Source organism: Symphalangus syndactylus, chromosome 13, assembly GCF_028878055.3.
Source record: "Symphalangus syndactylus isolate Jambi chromosome 13, NHGRI_mSymSyn1-v2.1_pri, whole genome shotgun sequence".
NCBI lineage: Eukaryota > Metazoa > Chordata > Mammalia > Primates > Hylobatidae > Symphalangus > Symphalangus syndactylus.
The window spans coordinates 67,333,487-67,350,306 of NC_072435.2; the positions used below are offsets into that span (position 1 = coordinate 67,333,487).

The 16,820-nt window shown below is 35.5% G+C and overlaps 1 protein-coding gene across 12 annotated transcripts in view; it reads left to right on the forward strand.

The window, feature by feature from the left end:
* TBC1D15 (TBC1 domain family member 15) overlaps positions 1 to 16,820 on the forward strand; it is an 80,490-nt gene that overhangs the window by 59,983 nt on the left and 3,687 nt on the right. For 7 of the 12 annotated variants that reach the window (XM_055235747.2, XM_063615076.1, XM_063615075.1 and 4 more), the window contains 4 exons: positions 5,000 to 5,116; positions 10,003 to 10,103; positions 13,907 to 14,006; positions 14,660 to 14,757. In XM_055235747.2, coding sequence (XP_055091722.2) covers positions 5,000 to 5,116; positions 10,003 to 10,103; positions 13,907 to 14,006; positions 14,660 to 14,757 — 416 coding nt within the window. The remainder of the gene's footprint in view (positions 1 to 4,999; positions 5,117 to 10,002; positions 10,104 to 13,906; positions 14,007 to 14,659; positions 14,758 to 16,820) is intronic. The other 5 variants (XM_063615077.1, XM_055235750.2, XM_055235748.2 and 2 more) reach the window with 4 other exon arrangements.

A 16,820-nucleotide genomic window follows, 5' to 3' on the forward strand; every position in this document is an offset into this window, starting at 1 on the left:
GAAAGAACTCTGCAGTGAGAATTATAAAACACTGCTGAAAGGAATCAGAGATAACACAAATAGAAAAACATTCCATACCATGGATTGAAAGAATATTGTTTAAAATGGCCGTACTGCCCAAAGCTATTTATAGATTCAGTGCTATTCCTGTCAAACTACCAATGACATTTTTCACAGAATTAGAAAAAAATTCATATGCAACCAAAAAAGAGCCCAAATAGCCAAAGCAGTCTTAACGCAAAATGAAGAAAGTTGGAGGCATCATACTACCTGACTTCAAACTATACTGCAAGGCTATAGTAACTAAAACAGCATAGTCCTGGGACAAAAAACAGGCACATAAAGCAACGAAACATGTTAGAGAACCCAGAAATAAAGCCACACACCTGCAGCCATCTGATCTTTGACAAAGCTGACAAAAACAAGCCACAGGGAAATGACTCCCTATTCAATAAATGTTGCTGGGATAACTGGCTAGCTATATGCAGAGGAATTAAACTGGACCCCTACCTTTCACCGTATACAAAAATCAGTCAAGATGGATTAAAGACTTAAATGTAAAACCTGAAACTATAAAGACCCTAGAAGAAAATCTAGGAAATACCATTGAGGTTATCGACCCAGGCAAAGACTTCATGAAGAAGACTCCAAAGGCAATTACAACCAAAACAGAAATTGACAAGTGGGACCTAATTAAACTAAAGAGCTTCTGTACAGCAAAAGAAACAACAGAGTAAACAGACAACCTACAGAATGGGAGAAAATATTTGCAAAGTATGCGTCTTTCAAAGGTCTAATACCCAGAATCCGTAAGGAACTCAAATCAACAAGCAAAAACAACCCCATTAAAAAATGGGCAAAGGACATGAGCAGACTTTTTTTTTTTTTTTTTTTTTTGAGACGGAGTCTTGCTCTTGTTGCCCAGGCTGGAGTGCAGTAGTGCAATCTCAGTTCACTGCAACCTCTGCCTGCCGGGTTCAAGCAATTCTCTGCCTCAGCCTCCCGGGTAGCTGGGATTGCAGGCGCCCACCACCACAGCAGGCTAACTTTAGAATTTTTTTTTAGTAGAGACAGGGTTTTACCATCTTGGCCAGACTGGTCTTGAACTCCTGGCCTCGTGATCCACCTGCCTTGGCCTCCCAAAGTGCTGGGATTACAGGCGTGAGCTACCATGCTTGGCTGCAGACATGCCTTAAAAGAAGACATACAGCCAACCAACATATGAAAAAATGCTCAATATTACTAGTCATTATGGCAGTACAATTCAAAACAACAATGAGATACCACCTCCTACTAGTCATGATGGCTGTTACTAAAAAGTCAAAAAATAACAGATGCTGGCGAGGTTTTAGAGAAAAGGGAACGCTTATACACTGCTGGTAGGAAAGTAAATTAATTCAGCCACTATGGAAAGCAGTCTAGAAATTTCCCAAAGAACTTAAAATAGAACTACCATTCGACCCAGCAATCCCATTACTGGATATATGTCCAAAGGGATATAAGTCATTCTACCACAAAGGTAAATGCACATGTATGTTCATAGCGGCACTATTTGACAACAGAGAAGACATGAAATCAGCCTAGATGCCCATCAGTGGTGGACTGGATAAAGAAAATGTACATATGCACCACAGAACGCTATGCAGCCATAATAAAAAGATCATAGCCTTTGCAGCAACATAGATGGAACTGAAGGCCATAATCCTAAGTGAATTAATGCAGAAAACCAAATACCACATGTTCTCACTACAAGTAGGAGATAAACATTAAGCACACATGGACACAAAAAAGGAAACAGTAGACACTGGGGCTGTTTGAGAGTGAAGGGTGGTAGGAGGGTGAGGACTGAAAAACTACCTGTTGGGTGTTATGCTCATTACCTGGGTGGCAAAGCTATCTGTACGCCAAACCCCCATGACACACCATTTACCTATGTAACAAACTTGCACATGTACCCCTTGAACCTAAAATACAACTTGGAAGGAAAAAAAAAATAGATTAAATTGCCAAGAGAGTAGTACAGTTATAAAAAAAGAACTGAGCCCTGGGGCACTTTAATTTAAAAGTAGGAAAAATTAGAAGACAGCAGAAGAGACAAGTAAAGAGCCACAGAGAAAGATTGAAAACATGAAAGTCTGATGTCCTAAAAGACAAGTGAAGAAAGTATTTCAAGAAAGGATAATTGGGATGCCAAGTAAGATTATTTAAATTGACCATTGCATAGAGGAATAAGGAGATCACTGGAGATTTTGATTAAAGAAGAATTTTGATGGATTGGTGCATGTGATAACCTGATTAGAGTGAATTGAAGAGAAAATGGAAGAAGACTTGGAGACAATACATACAGCTCTTTCAAGGAGTTTTGCTGTAAACAGATGTAGATAAAATGAGCTAGCAGAGGGAAAAGTAGGATTAAGAAAGGTTTTTAATGATGTCGAAAGAAATAATATAAGGTTGAATACTATGGGAATGGTCCAGTAGAAAGGAAAAACTGGTAAAACTGAAGAGGGAGGTAATTACTAGAGTAACTAGATAGAAATTACTGGAGTCCTTGGGTAGTCAATAGGGGATGGTTCTCATGCACAAAAGGAGGGGTTGGTCTTTGCCACAGAGTTATGGAAACTCATTTGTAGTGTTAGGAGAGCAGGGAGACTATATAAATTCAAACATGGTTGTGTGGTTAGAATAGTGGGAATCTGTGGAAGTTCTCTAATAGTTTCATTTTCTCAGAAATAGGAAGTAGGGTCCTTATCTGAGTTAGGATATGGGAGAAGGTGGAGGCTTGAAGAGAAAGGAAGTATAAAATAATTGTATGAATGGGGAGTGAATGGACAAGGGAAATAGAGCAGGATTGCCAAACAGCATTCAGGACCCACTTGATGTTAGTGATGGTGAATATAAAATGGGGTCAGTCAATGTGGTTGTATTTTTCTTCAGCCTTTTTTTAGCTACATCGGATTAGATGGAGAGTTGGATTTAATAAGAGGTTTTTGTTTTTAACTGAAGTACTCCTTTTCAGAAATGGGGTTTCTAGAAATAATTATAAAATAGCATTTTTATATATTATTTTTTATCCCTTTTCTGTTTTTCACCTGTCTTGTCACTATTAAATATTTATACAAGAAGAAATACTGATAGTTCATGAGAATACAAACAACTTTTTTTTACTATGTTTAAAATACGTATTAAGGCAGATATTCTGTATTGGCATTATGGTAATATAAATTATGCTGGAGTTAATAAACATTAACTTATGAACTTTTATCAACTGTGAAATGAGACAGAAGCAGTTTGACTTTTTTTTTTTTTTTTTTTTTGAGGCAGGGTCTCACTGTGTCGCCCAGGCTGGAGTACAGTGGTGCCTTCATGGTTCACTGTAGCCTCAACTTCCTGGGCTCAGATGGTTCCCCAACCTCAGCCTCCCGAGTAGCTGGTACCACAGACAGGCGTCACCATGCCTGGGTAATTTTTGTATTTTTTGTAGAGACAGGGTTTTGCCATGTTGCCCAGGATGGTCTTGAATTCCTGGGCTTAAGCAGTCCTCCTGTTTTGGCCTCCCAAAATGCTGAGATTATAGGCATGAGCCAGTGTACCTGGCCCATTTTGACATTTTAAATTGCAATTTTATATAAATAGTATGAGTTTTTTGGTATTACTTTTGCTTATTTGAGAAATGTATCCACAATTCTGTATGTATTTGCTTGCTTTTTAAAAATCAAGTATAGTACATTTTAACAGAAAGCTAAAATATTTGAATAATTTTTTTAAATGCCCTTACAGAATCTAATTAAGCTCAGATCATACCCTGTTGTTAGGTTCAGCTCTGTTGTATCTCCTTATCTTTTTTTTTATTATTACTATTTTTGAGACAGAGTCTCACTCTGTGACCCATGCTAGAATGCAGTGGTGGGATCTTGGCTCACTGCAACCTCCGCCTCCTGGGTTCAAGCGATTCTCGTGCCTCAGCCTTCTGAGTAGCTGAGATTACAGGTGCACACCAGCATGCCCAGCTAATTTTTGTATTTTTGGTAGAGACCGGGTTTCACCATGTTGGCCAAGCCGATCTTGAACTCCTGACCTCAGGTGATCCACCTTCTCGGCGTCCCAAAGTGCTGGGATTACAGGTGTGAGCCACCACACCTGACCTCCTCATCTCTTTGTGAAGAGTTTTGAGAAAGTTTTCAGGTTACTCAGTTTAATTGGGGGGAGGCAGTTATCACTTTTAAACAATTGATTCTACAGTAAATTAATCAAGAGTTTGTTTAAGTTACTTCTTCCTAATTTACTGAGAGATTCAAGTTTGGAGAATGCCTTGTTGTAAAGTCTCTCACATCGTGATGCACTTAGTAGGCATTAGTGTTTGTGAATTGAATTGTCGGTGCAACTTTGGACACACTGATGATGTTTCCAAATCTGTTTCTCATGAAGTCATTTCCAGCTTATAATGATATCTAAAGTAAATGGTGTAGATATGAAAATAAGAAAATAATTTGTCCTAAAGATGATTGAGACATGACAAAGAACTTGATGATACTTCTTATAATAAATGCAGTAATTGTAAATGAAACAAATCTCTTTGATCATGCTTGATTAGGTGGTAGCTTTTTTTTTTTTTTTTTTATCAGTTTACAAGTACTAGTATCTATGACATGCATTAATGACTGGCATTTTTGTTGCTAATGCAAATTATTACTTAGTGTTGCTTTTAATTCATTGAAAATGTTTTCCACTATGCAGTTAAAAGGTTTCTATGTTTAGATAAAAATTGAAAAATATTTTAAAATCTGCCCACGAGGAGGAGGACTGATCGTTGAAAAAATTCTGAAATGTTACTTTATTGCATATTTGAAATAGAATTTGATGAATTTTTTCTTCATTAAGTAAAGCTTGGAGAGTGAAATTAATAGCAAGAAAAATGACTCTGTACTTGTAAGATGTGAGCTTTATCACAGTCTGTTTTTTGGAATCTTTTCAAATATGTGATGATTTTCCTCTTCAGAAAAAGATGTTAACAGAACAGATCGAACAAACAAGTTTTATGAAGGCCAAGATAATCCAGGGTTGATTTTGCTTCATGACATTTTGATGACCTACTGTATGTATGATTTTGATTTAGGTAAGTTCTCTGATGTCCTAATTTTAAAAGATGTAAATATATTTACTTCAGAATTCACATTTTTAATCCAGTTAGACATGGGTAATAGCTTTGTAGGCCTAGTTTTAAGAGAATTTGTTCTCCAGGAGACTGGAAACTTATAAGGCTATGGTTCTCAACCAAGGAGCCCTGGGTTGCTGCAGCAAACTAACAGGAGCACCATGGGATATTTAAAATTTTTAAGGGAATTATAGAGACATCTATAGGACACCACTCTAACTACTAGCTGAAATAGCTAAAGGTTTTAACATTAGATCATTACATTCTTTTTGATGAAGTTATATCTTTGCAAAGCTGGGTTTTTGGCCTTGCTGTGATAAGTACTGTGTTAAAATAAATGATGAAAATAAATGAGGATGGTGATAGCCAGTTGAAATTTAAGGTTTGAGAGGTATTGTAGTGCTCAGTAGGTGATAAGCACATAGGATATGAATACTTATTCAGTTGTTTTGAAACAACTTATTCAGTTGTTTCAGTTTATTAACTGCTTAATAAATGGAGTTGTTATTTCTTTGAGACTTGGGAGTGCCTTGGGAAAAATTGCCAGGATACTAAGGATGATAACCATGAACTGAGAAAGTTTGCAAACCATTGTTTGATATGCTTTTCCCGCTGTGAAGAAAAATACTGATTTGATATTTTAGACAAACAGTGCGAAAATTTTCTAGGGCATGTAGAACTTATCTTTTTTTGGTAAATCTCTTTACCAGAAATTTGTTGTAAGAACTGATGCCGGGGCTGGGTGCAGAGGCTCACGCCTGTAATCCCAGCACTTCGGAAGGTCAAGGCAGGTGGATCACCTGAGGACAGGAGTTCAAGACCAGCCTGGCCAACATGGTGAAACCCCGTCTCTACTAAAAATACGAAAGTTAGCTGGGCTGGGTGGCACACGCCTGTAATTCCAGCTACTCAGGAGGCTGAGTCAGGAGAATCGCTTGAACCTGGGAGATGGAGGTTGCAGTGCGACGAGATCACACCGCGTTACACTCCAGCCTGGGTGACAGAGCGAGACTCTGTCTCAAGGAAAAAAAAGAACTGACGGTGGAAGTAGAAGTGTGAAATTACCTGGGGAAGGGACGCTAAGGGGTAGAAAACTTAAGGAACCATTATTTTAAGGGGCAAGAGAAGATATTTATTTAAAGAACCAACAGCTTGTCTAACCATCAACCTTTAAATAAGTATAAATACTAGAAATGTTTGAGTTACCTGCTATGTGAGTGGCTTCTAGCTAAAGGATAGTGGAAATAGATGTTTTCTAGATTAGTAATGCTTGAGACATCCTTTAGAGAAGGTGGTTGGATACTTAGCATATTAAAACTAAATGAACCTTGAATTATGGGCACATTTTCTTCACTGTTCATATGTATGTAAATTTCTCTTGGTTTTCCATATGTAAGTTAGGGGAAGATATAATCTCTGTTTTGATCTTGAGGTATCAGCCTCTTTGGTGACAGTAAGTCAAAAGTTGCAGTTTTCTTTAAAATGTAAAATGTAGTCAGTCCTGTCTATGACAACCTACGATGAGCTTCAAATTGAATTGTCGCAAGAATATTAGTAGAGTGCTTTTCAGGTTACAGAGTGCTTTCATACTTGATTTGATTTTTAATTCTCATAGCATCCTTTTGAAAAAGTGGGGAAATAATTCTCACTTTATGAGTAAGGTTATTTTGATTTAGAGTGTGACTTATGGTCACACAAGTAAATAATTGGTCTGGGAGTAGAGACCCAGGTTTTTATTGCAGGCTGGGATTCTTACCTCTACACCTTCAGTGCTTCAAACTCTTGCCGTTTATTTTAGTTTCTGTTACCACTGTAGGGAATAGGACAATTCTCCTTGGGAACAGAAGGCTTTGCTCCATTCTCTCAGATGGTAATTTTGAGATAGAAATTCATATGTATTCTGTAGCAGGAGTTCCTGAATGCCTAATTTTCTTAGGACATTGTCCCAAACCAGCTAACTGGATAACTTACCATCTCCACTTGTTTATACTAATGTCACATTCTTTCTATATAGACATTTCAGTTACCTAAAACATAGTCAAGCTTCCTGTGGATAACTGGCCTTATAGAAGCCAAGATACTTTTTTATAAAAGCAATAAACAACATTTCTTATGCTTTACTCATAGCAGAGCAACCTGGACTGTAAATTTACTCTGTCTTGTAGGTGATTTCATTATATGGAGTTTGGCTTCTTAACCCATAGGTGAGGTATAGGTGTATTTGCATTGAATACAGTCTCAGCAGGGAGGAGTGAGACAAAAATTATCAAAAGCAGGCAAAAGAACTTAAGGAAGGGTGATTTTGAGTTAGTGAGTGCAGATACTACAGAAAGTTTCTGTGGGTGGTATCATTGCAGGGTATGTAATGATGATACTGAATAATCAATGAAAGGTTAAATTAGGAGAGTGTCTAATGTTTTTTAAGAATGATTTCTGATCCTCAAGATTTTTGTTTTTTAATTTGATACTCTAAAGGATAAGCTTCAATAACCTGGAAAATTGAACTATATGTTGTTTAAATTTTTCTTTTTGGTGTAAGCAAGTGTACACTAGGATGATTAGGTGTTCATTTCTCACTTCCCCCCCACCCCCTGCACTGAAACAAATTTGCTATGGAAGTAATTTTAGGGAAGTACTTTAGAAATTGTGCTGGTGCTGATTAAGATGTGCATCATTCAGCAGTAGTGCAGACTCTGAGATCACTAAATGCCAATTTAAACATATTTAATTTTCTTTAATTAAAAGGAATTTGTACATTAATTCCACCCCCTACAACCCATGACATACCCCAAAGAACATAATGTATAAAATAAAATAGATTAAAGGCAACCAGAACCTGAAGATTAATTTGACAACTTGCTTCAGCTAAGACTTAACAGAAGAAATATGTAGTGATTCCATATGAAAGCTGAAGACTTAAAGGATTAAATTGGCTTCTTAGGAATTTTTATTCATTATAACTTAATAATAAAGCACTTTTTAAGAGAGGAAAGGTGCTTTGTAAATCTTTTGAATAGTACACTTTGAAATATTTCTGATGTAATCATACACAGTCAGACTCAGTAATGTAGTACTCTTGCACTTTGTTGAATTCAGATTAGATTGCCTTCATGCTTTAATTGGTTTAGCCTTTATTATTTGTCATTGATTTCACTGTGTCAGGTAGGAAAGTTCTGATGATAACAATTTAGTCTTCCATCTATCTTATTCTTTTTTAAAAAGTGTACATTATTTTAGAAACCATCTGTGTAAATTTATAGAAATGATTACATTTAGATATCTTGTATGTCACTTTTGTCTAGCTTTTTTCTCTAAATGTCTTGGTAACTTCATTGTCTGGTACTGTGATAATTGGATGTCCTCCATGAGAACCCAGGTGCCCTTTTGTGCTAAATTGAGTAGAGCTGTATTTTCCCACAAGGTGCAGTGTAGACAGAGTGAGGTTAACAGGACTGTGGAAAGATGTGGTGGTAAGATGATTGGACGGAGGCTCACAGCAAATTGAGCTGAAACTTTATCTGTAAGGAGATTCTGAGGTGATCTGACTGTCTCTGTCTGTTGTGTGTTTGATCTGAGTTTTCTCAAGAGATTTAGTTTACCTGCTTTCTGAGATCATTTTTTAAAGTTTTCCTCCAAAACAGAGTAATGCGTAATTATGTATCATTTATATAGCAGAACTATTTCCTCCCTCTTTTATTAAATATTTACTTTTACATGGCTTCAGTGCAGATAGATTTTGGTGAATAAAAATGTAAGCTTTGGATTTGCAAATGAAAGACTATTTTCCAGACTTCCCAAGCTACCAATAATTTCTACATGATTTTAATAAATACACAAAAGTTACCGAAGTTGAATGATAACGTTTAAGTAAAAAGGCTTAGTATAAGCTCGTGTCCCTTCATTGGTTCAAGAACCTCTTAAGTCTGAAAATTTTTCAAGTCTTGAAAATTGTAAAACAAGGATAATTGAGGGTTTTATAAGAGGAAGTAAAAAAGCAAGAAGTTTGACATGTTCAGGTGAAAAAGTAAAACTAACACTTTTTCTTATTTTTAAGTGAGGGATCTGACTCCTTAATTTTCTAGTTTTTCTTTTAATCAAGGGCTCTATTACTGTCACCGTTGAGAAATTATAATAATATCAAGAGATATGTAGGTAAGTGGTCACTTTAGGTACAAAATATTGATTGGATTAAGCCCAGTTGCTGGCATTGGTTGGGTGTAGAGAGTAACAAAAAAAGAAAGAAGGACATAGAGATATGACTATTTAAAAGAGGCTCTTAATTTTGTAACTCCTGTTGTGTGAATCTAAAGGTCTGATTGTTAAAGCAGTTGAACCCAAAGTTCTTGTTTTATGTGGCTTACTTGTGGTAGTTTGGCATTGCTAACCACTCTGGGCTTGCAACTTTCTTCTTGATTTTTGCAACATTCTTCTCCCTTGATTTTTTTCTTTACTTCTATAACTGGTCTTTCTTAAACCTGTCTTTGAGTGTATACTCTTACATTTGATGTTCCTCTGGATTATCTCTTCACCCCTCTTCTTTCTCATGATGCTCTTGCACATTATTTTTAAAAATATTACCCGCTCTTGATAGTGTATCTGCACTGAGACACATACTGGAAGCTATATATTGCTTGACATCTCAATCTAAAACAACTCATCTTTCTTACTTATGACTAGAGTTCCTCCTCTTCATTTATATTCTTTTCTTGGTGAACATCAGTGTCTACCAATTTCCGAATGCAAAGGAGAAAGATACAATTTTAAGCGAAATGGTAGTGATATGCACAACTTTCAGAAGGATACATAAAACTTGGGTTTTCAGAGACAATTTTTTCTTTTCTTTTTAGGATATGTTCAGGGAATGAGTGATTTACTTTCCCCTCTTTTATATGTGATGGAAAATGAAGTGGATGCCTTTTGGTGCTTTGCCTCTTACATGGACCAAATGGTAAGAACAAAGATTCCTTCCATTAAACTGATTTTGAAAATTTTAGTTGTATAATTTTATAGTATAAGGTTGATTTTTATATTTAGCCAACTATGATGGAACTTAAAAAATTACCTCATGCCTTTTGTTACTTTTTCTTTTTAGTAGCCTTTCAAGGGCTTAGAAATACTGGTGATGTTTTTAATACAGGAAATAGTTTGTGCCTGTAGTATAGGAATAATCAGGATTTAATATCAGTAAATGCTTATGTTCTACTAAAGATCCATGCGTCATTATAGAATATTGATAAAATAGATGAATTCAATTTTATGGAATAGTTGAACTTTTAATATCATCTGTTTCAGAGATAAAGCTTAGTCGTGCCAAGTAATATCCTTACCTTTTGTGAAGATTTTGAATTTTGTCATTATAGTAACTGATTTTTCTCCAGATGCATTTGAACTATTTGTAACTCTGACACTTTCTTAGGAATTCATCGTTATTTTCCCAGAAGTATGTGATTATTAGAATTGAACTGTCTATATATACATGTTAGTACAAAGAACATTTTTGTCTGTTACCATTGTTAAATCTTTGAGACAGAGTTCTAGGATAATAGTGCAGAGAATATTGACAGGGAAATAAAAGAAAAGTCTCTTCAAGCAATCTCTTAGAAAAATAAAAGCAGAAGGGGTGAGACTAGATAAAGGCACATGAAGTCCAAAGACCTGACTACATAGAGGTGCTGTGTTTTTTCAGAATAACACCAACATACTGGATGCTGGACCTTTATGTTGGATATTGAAATGGCTTGCTTGCAAGGAGATAAACATTTTGAATCTAACCATCTGAAATATTTTCCTGTAATAGAGGGTTTAACTCAAGAGTCTCTGGGATATAAATGTGAAATTTGGAAGTGGTACCCTTCTCCTTTTTTCTTTACTTCTATTCTTTCCCTTTTGCTTGCCTATTCTTTCTCCTTCAGATTTTCCCTGCTTGTGCCTATTTCCCCAAATCTCTTGTCCATAGATTCAACTTGTTTTCGCTTCTTTCAGTTTTTTTCTAAATGTATACTTGGTAAGATTTGATAGTTTTAAAATGTTCTTTTACTGTTAAATTCATAAATATTCAAATTGGTTTTTTTGCCATAAATTAATTTTTTTGATTATTTGGAAGGATTATCAATGCAGTAATTTGGTAATGTCATAGTTTGTCTTCCTTCCTTTTTTGACTGATTGATTTGTCTACCTTCTTAGTTCCATTTACTCCCAAGTGCTCTAGAAACCTGAGGCATTTGTTATAAAGGTCTGTACAGCTGATAATAATTACATAAAAACTGTTGTCTGCCTTCCTTGTGTTTTTGTTGTTTGTCCTCTTTTCACCAGAGCTAGTATGTTCCTTGATAAAAGAGATTATATCTTTGTTTCACTGGTAGCATACCAGAATTTTCCTAATGCCTGACATGAGGTTGTTCAACAGGTTTTTGTAGAATAAACATGTGAATCTTTCCCCAGTGATTAGTTTAAATTGCTATAGTAGATATTCTAAAAAAAAAAAAAAAAAAAAAAAACAAAAAACAAAAAACTAAGATGAACATGCTGCATTTAGTAATGTGCAATAAGTTTTCAATAAAACTAGTCCAATATTGGCATGTAAATATATATTGACATATAATGCCACATACATACATGCATACATACGTGTGTATATAGGTCTCATATGTAAAGACTACCTTCTGAACATGTGTAATAAACACTTTACAGTCCGTCATTTTTTGTGTATGAAGGTTCAATTTCTTTGTCATTTTCACAGTAAATGCTCTCTGTGTTTGCCTTTTGCATTAAGGATGTTCTGGGGATTTTTCTAGTCTTTATTCTAAAAAGATATCTTCTTAGTATATTGTCTGCTAACATTTTTTCTTTCATAATATTTGAATGAGAGGGAAATACATGGCAATCAAAATAACCCGTATGATTGTTTTTCACTGCATTGCCCTTGTTCAATGTCCCCAATCTGTGCTACTGTTTCTTGATTCTTTGTTTTTTGTTTTATAGCTTTACTTCATGTAAGTTTGTACTACTTTTGTGGTGACTGAACCTAATGTCCATAAATTTACTTTTGTTGATGTTTACTTACATCTAGTATCAGTCTAGGCATAGACTTTGTCTATTATTATGGAAATACAAAGTACAGGTGATCTGATGAACTTTGTTATACCCCTCCATTTTGCCGTATAGTTTTAATTCCTTTCTCCTCTCCATCTCCCCCTTCCCTGCCCCATACAGACACATTTATTTACAGACACATTTGAAGCCCTTTGTATATCGATTGTTGATCACACTCTCCCTTCTCCATGAGTAACCACTTTTTCGAATATGGTGTCTGTCATTATGGACGTGCTTCTTTTTTACAGCAGAGTGGGTAGCAAATGGCTATGCCATGCTGGTATTCCCAGATCAGCTCTAGTCTTTGACTGTGTCACAGCAAAAATGATCCTGTTAATCAGAGTTGATTCTGCCCCTTCTCTATAGATCTCTCTGGTAAATGTGGATGAACTATATCCTAAAGCCTTGAGTTAGTCTATTAATAAACTGGTTTTTAAAATTCATTAAAGAGAAACAGCTTATTGAGAATTAATAGACTTTAATCTTTTTTAACTAAAGAATGAATTGTTTCTAATATGATAGTTCTAATAAAGCACTATTGTACTGTAAAAGTGAAAAAGTAAGTGTGAAGGAGGAAATGTTTTTCTAAGGCTTTCACTAGGGTTAGGGCAGTAGGTTACCACAGAGGGATCGGGACATATGAGTTAAAGGGATCCAAATCATTTAAGAAGCCTTTCAGAGCATCAGTTTTGGTGCCTTCTGGCCCCTTGACTCAGGTGTTGGTAGGGAGTCTACTCAACTATGAAGTTTGTTCAAAGCGTATGAATCCCAGCAGTTCTCAAACTTTGTGACCTCAGGGCTGCTTCACACTCTCCAGTATTATTGAAGACCTGAAAGAGTTTTTGTTTATGTGGGTTATATCTGTTGATGTTTATGTGAAAAATTAATACTGAGAAACTTGTATTCATTTATTTATTAATTCATTAAATAACAACACATTCTACCTTAACATAGATTACGTTTTTTTAATGAAAAGTAACTTTTCCTAATGAAAAATTTACCGACACAAGAGATTGTCTTAAATTTTTCATTTTTAAAAATGTCTGGTTTAATAGAAGACAGCTGAATTTTTATATTTGCTTCTGTGTTCAGTCTGTTGCAGTATCACGAATCATACAGCCTTTGCACTTGCGAAGGAATTTAAGTACGAAATCCAGATAATGTTTTAGTATTGTCCTGAAAATGGTTTTGGCTTTACAGATTCTCCAATGTCAGCAAACCTAAGAAGTAATTCTTTAAAATGAAATACATATTAAAACTAAAATTAATTTTGTTATATATAATTTGAAGGAATCTTTAACAATAGAAGGAATTTGATAAATATTTATTTCCCAAATGTGTGTTTCTTTCACCAAGTCTTTTATGCTGTGTAAGAAATAAATATCTCAGTCAGTCTGCAGTTGCTATGCCTGCATTCTTCTTTATCTAAGTCAAATGAATAGAGGAAAAAATAATCCTTAGTTTTGAGAGCAAGGATTCTTTCTCTTTACCCTCCCTTTTAGTGTTGCGTTAGATTTTTGGTTAGTTACACATTTTTTAAGATAACCAGTGTGGTATAAGTTTAACATTTGTCCTTAGACATCATGTTTTAGTTATCAGTCACTATGTACTATAAAATATTTATTAAATATTACTTGTAACAATTATTTCCTTTTAAAGCATCAGAATTTTGAAGAACAAATGCAAGGCATGAAGACCCAGCTAATTCAGCTGAGTACCTTACTTCGATTGTTAGACAATGGATTTTGCAGTTACTTAGGTAAGTTTAGTGAATCAGAACTATACCCAGCAAATTGTAGAGTAATGCATAGAAAAAAATGTAAAGAACTCTTTAAAGAAGCCAGGTGCAGTGGCTCATGCCTATAATCCCAGCACTTTGGAAGCCAGGGAGGGAGGATTGCTTGCACCCAGGAGTTTGAGACTAGCCTGGCTAGCACAGTGAGACCCCATCTCTACAAGGAAAAAAAAATGCTGGCTGTGGTGATGCATGCCTGTAGTCCCAGCCACTCAAGAGGCTGAGGTGGGAGGATTACTTGAGCCCAGGAGGTTGAGGCTACAGTGAACTGGGATCACTCCACTGCACTCTGACCTGGGCAACATAGCAAGACACTGTCTCAATAAAAAAGAACTTAAAGATGTATATACTCTACTGCACTTTCTTCGGTTCCATAAAAGTATGGAACCAAACTCTCTTTGTATAATTCTGCCTTAAACTTGATTCGTAAAATGTATTATTTGTTAGTTTTTAAAAAGAAGTCAGCCTTCAAGTTTGAAATGATTCCTTAACGTAGAAGACAAATGTATAGGGCCTTGAATTGCCTAAGATGCACAGGAAAATTAGAGAAAAGTAACTGTATTCTGACATAATTAGCATAAGGGTAAGTCATATGTGTGTTTTTTTCTTCTGCATAGAATCTCAGGACTCTGGATACCTTTATTTTTGCTTCAGATGGCTTTTAATCAGATTCAAAAGGGAATTTAGTTTTCTAGATATTCTTCGATTATGGGAGGTAAGTCAAATTATTATGCAAATGTGATATTTATTATGAAAAGAAACAATTTATTCTGTTGAGTATAAATGGATTATGATAGCCTTACTGAAATATCTAAGGCAAATATGTTCCAAAATTGTGATGAACTGGTAGCCTCTTCTTAAAAATTGGTCTCACACTGAATATTTGGTCTTTTGGAGCTTCATTCTTCAAATCACAATCTCTGTGAGATTTGGGGCCAAGAGGTATCCCAGAACAAGTGCTCTAGACCATTTGCTGCCTTTCTTCTTCCTTTGAGAGACTTGACTTTATGTGAGGCTTTGCACATCTGTTACAGAGGATATTCTTATGTTTTTGGTGTGCTCCTTTTGTTCCATTTTTTACCCAAGGCAACTCTTTATTTTTTCAACTTTTAGGTTCAGGGAGTAGATGTGCAGGTTTGTTACATAGGTAAATTGCATGTTGCTGAGGTTTGGTGTGTGAATGATTCCATTACCCAGGTAGTGAGCATAGTACCCAATAGGTAATTTTACATCCCATGTTTCCCTTACACCATCCCCCCCATGTGTAATCCCCAGTGTTTATTTTTCCAGGGCAACCTTTAATGAAAAACCAAGTCATTTCACATTTTCTTAATTATTTGTTAATAATAAATCAGTGTTTTTTTTTTTTTTCTTTAAGAGAAGGGGTCTTGCTGTGTTACCTAGACTGATCTCGAACTCCTGGACTCAAGTAATCCTCTTGCCTCAGCCTTATAAGTAGCTGGGACTACAGGTCTACAGGTGTATGCCACTGTGTCCAGCCCAGTGTGCATTTTCATAGAATGCTGGTATAATGATTGATCATACCTTAGGATAACAGAAATTCTTCCAAGGAAAGAATTGGGAGATAATCCATTTTGATTGTAAATACAACTTTAAACAGTGGAACAGTAGTGGTCTCTGAGGTTTTTACAGCTGGAAATGGATTCCTATACTATTGATGGCTGTGCTACCATTAGACAAGGCATTGTGCTGATTACAAGTTAAAAGTGGATTGCTTTATGCTCACTTCCTCTGTTCTCAGATTAGAAGTAAAACTCACATGCTCTCTATCTGGAATCATACTTAAATGTTTATCAGTTTCGTTAAATTAGTATCTTAATTTTGGGGTTAAAAATGGGTTAATGCATTTATGCCTAGTGTTCCATTATTGGAACGCTAAGCATGTGGGAGTTGTTTATATCCTACTGCTCAACAAGGTCTGATTGAAAAATTCAAAAAATTGCAACCTCAGGCATAAATGGGTTTTAAAGGATGAATTAAGAATATTATTACCACATAGCTAGAATAACTCCTCAATCTGTGTTTACTAAATAAATTCAAACTTTTAATGAAAGCTTTGAGGTTAATTGCATTGTAATTAAACTTTCAACAATTGGGTTTAGTTTGAAAATTACTCGATTTACTCCTTTTGAAAGAAGTAAACACATTTCGGGTATGATCTAATGGTATGGCTTGTGTGCGTGTTTTTATCTTTCTGGAAAAGATATTATTAGGTACATGAGGCAGGGAGAAATTAAGACCCTAAATTCGAGGATATTATCTGTATTTAGGAACAGCTGAGCTGTTGATCAAGCGTTTTATATGTTTGGTTATAAATTTGGGGCAGTTAATTCAGTTATTGTCACAATCAGGGGTAAAATGTGATACAAGGGTTTTACGTATTTAGAATGTAGAGCTACCTCTGGGTGTTTCTCCTTCCATGTACTGTGTAACTGAACCTTTTTTATTTCCAGGACTTAGCTTTAGTCTTTTCTCAGATCGAAGTGAGAAACTGATACTTCAGAAAAATATCGAAAATACATCTAACCCTTACATCTTAACCTTGTGGCTGTAGCTCCTGCATTAATAGCATTTATCATACTGGTTAGGCTCAGTAATTTACTTACTATAGTTACCTTAAAGAGCCACATTTAGAATATATCATATTCATATAATGTTAAACTTGATGATAATTACTTTGTAGCTGAAGGTAAGACTCTCCTTCCCCTCATTTCCTAGCTAGAAAAGCCTTGGGCTACCCTAAACAGGCAACATCTA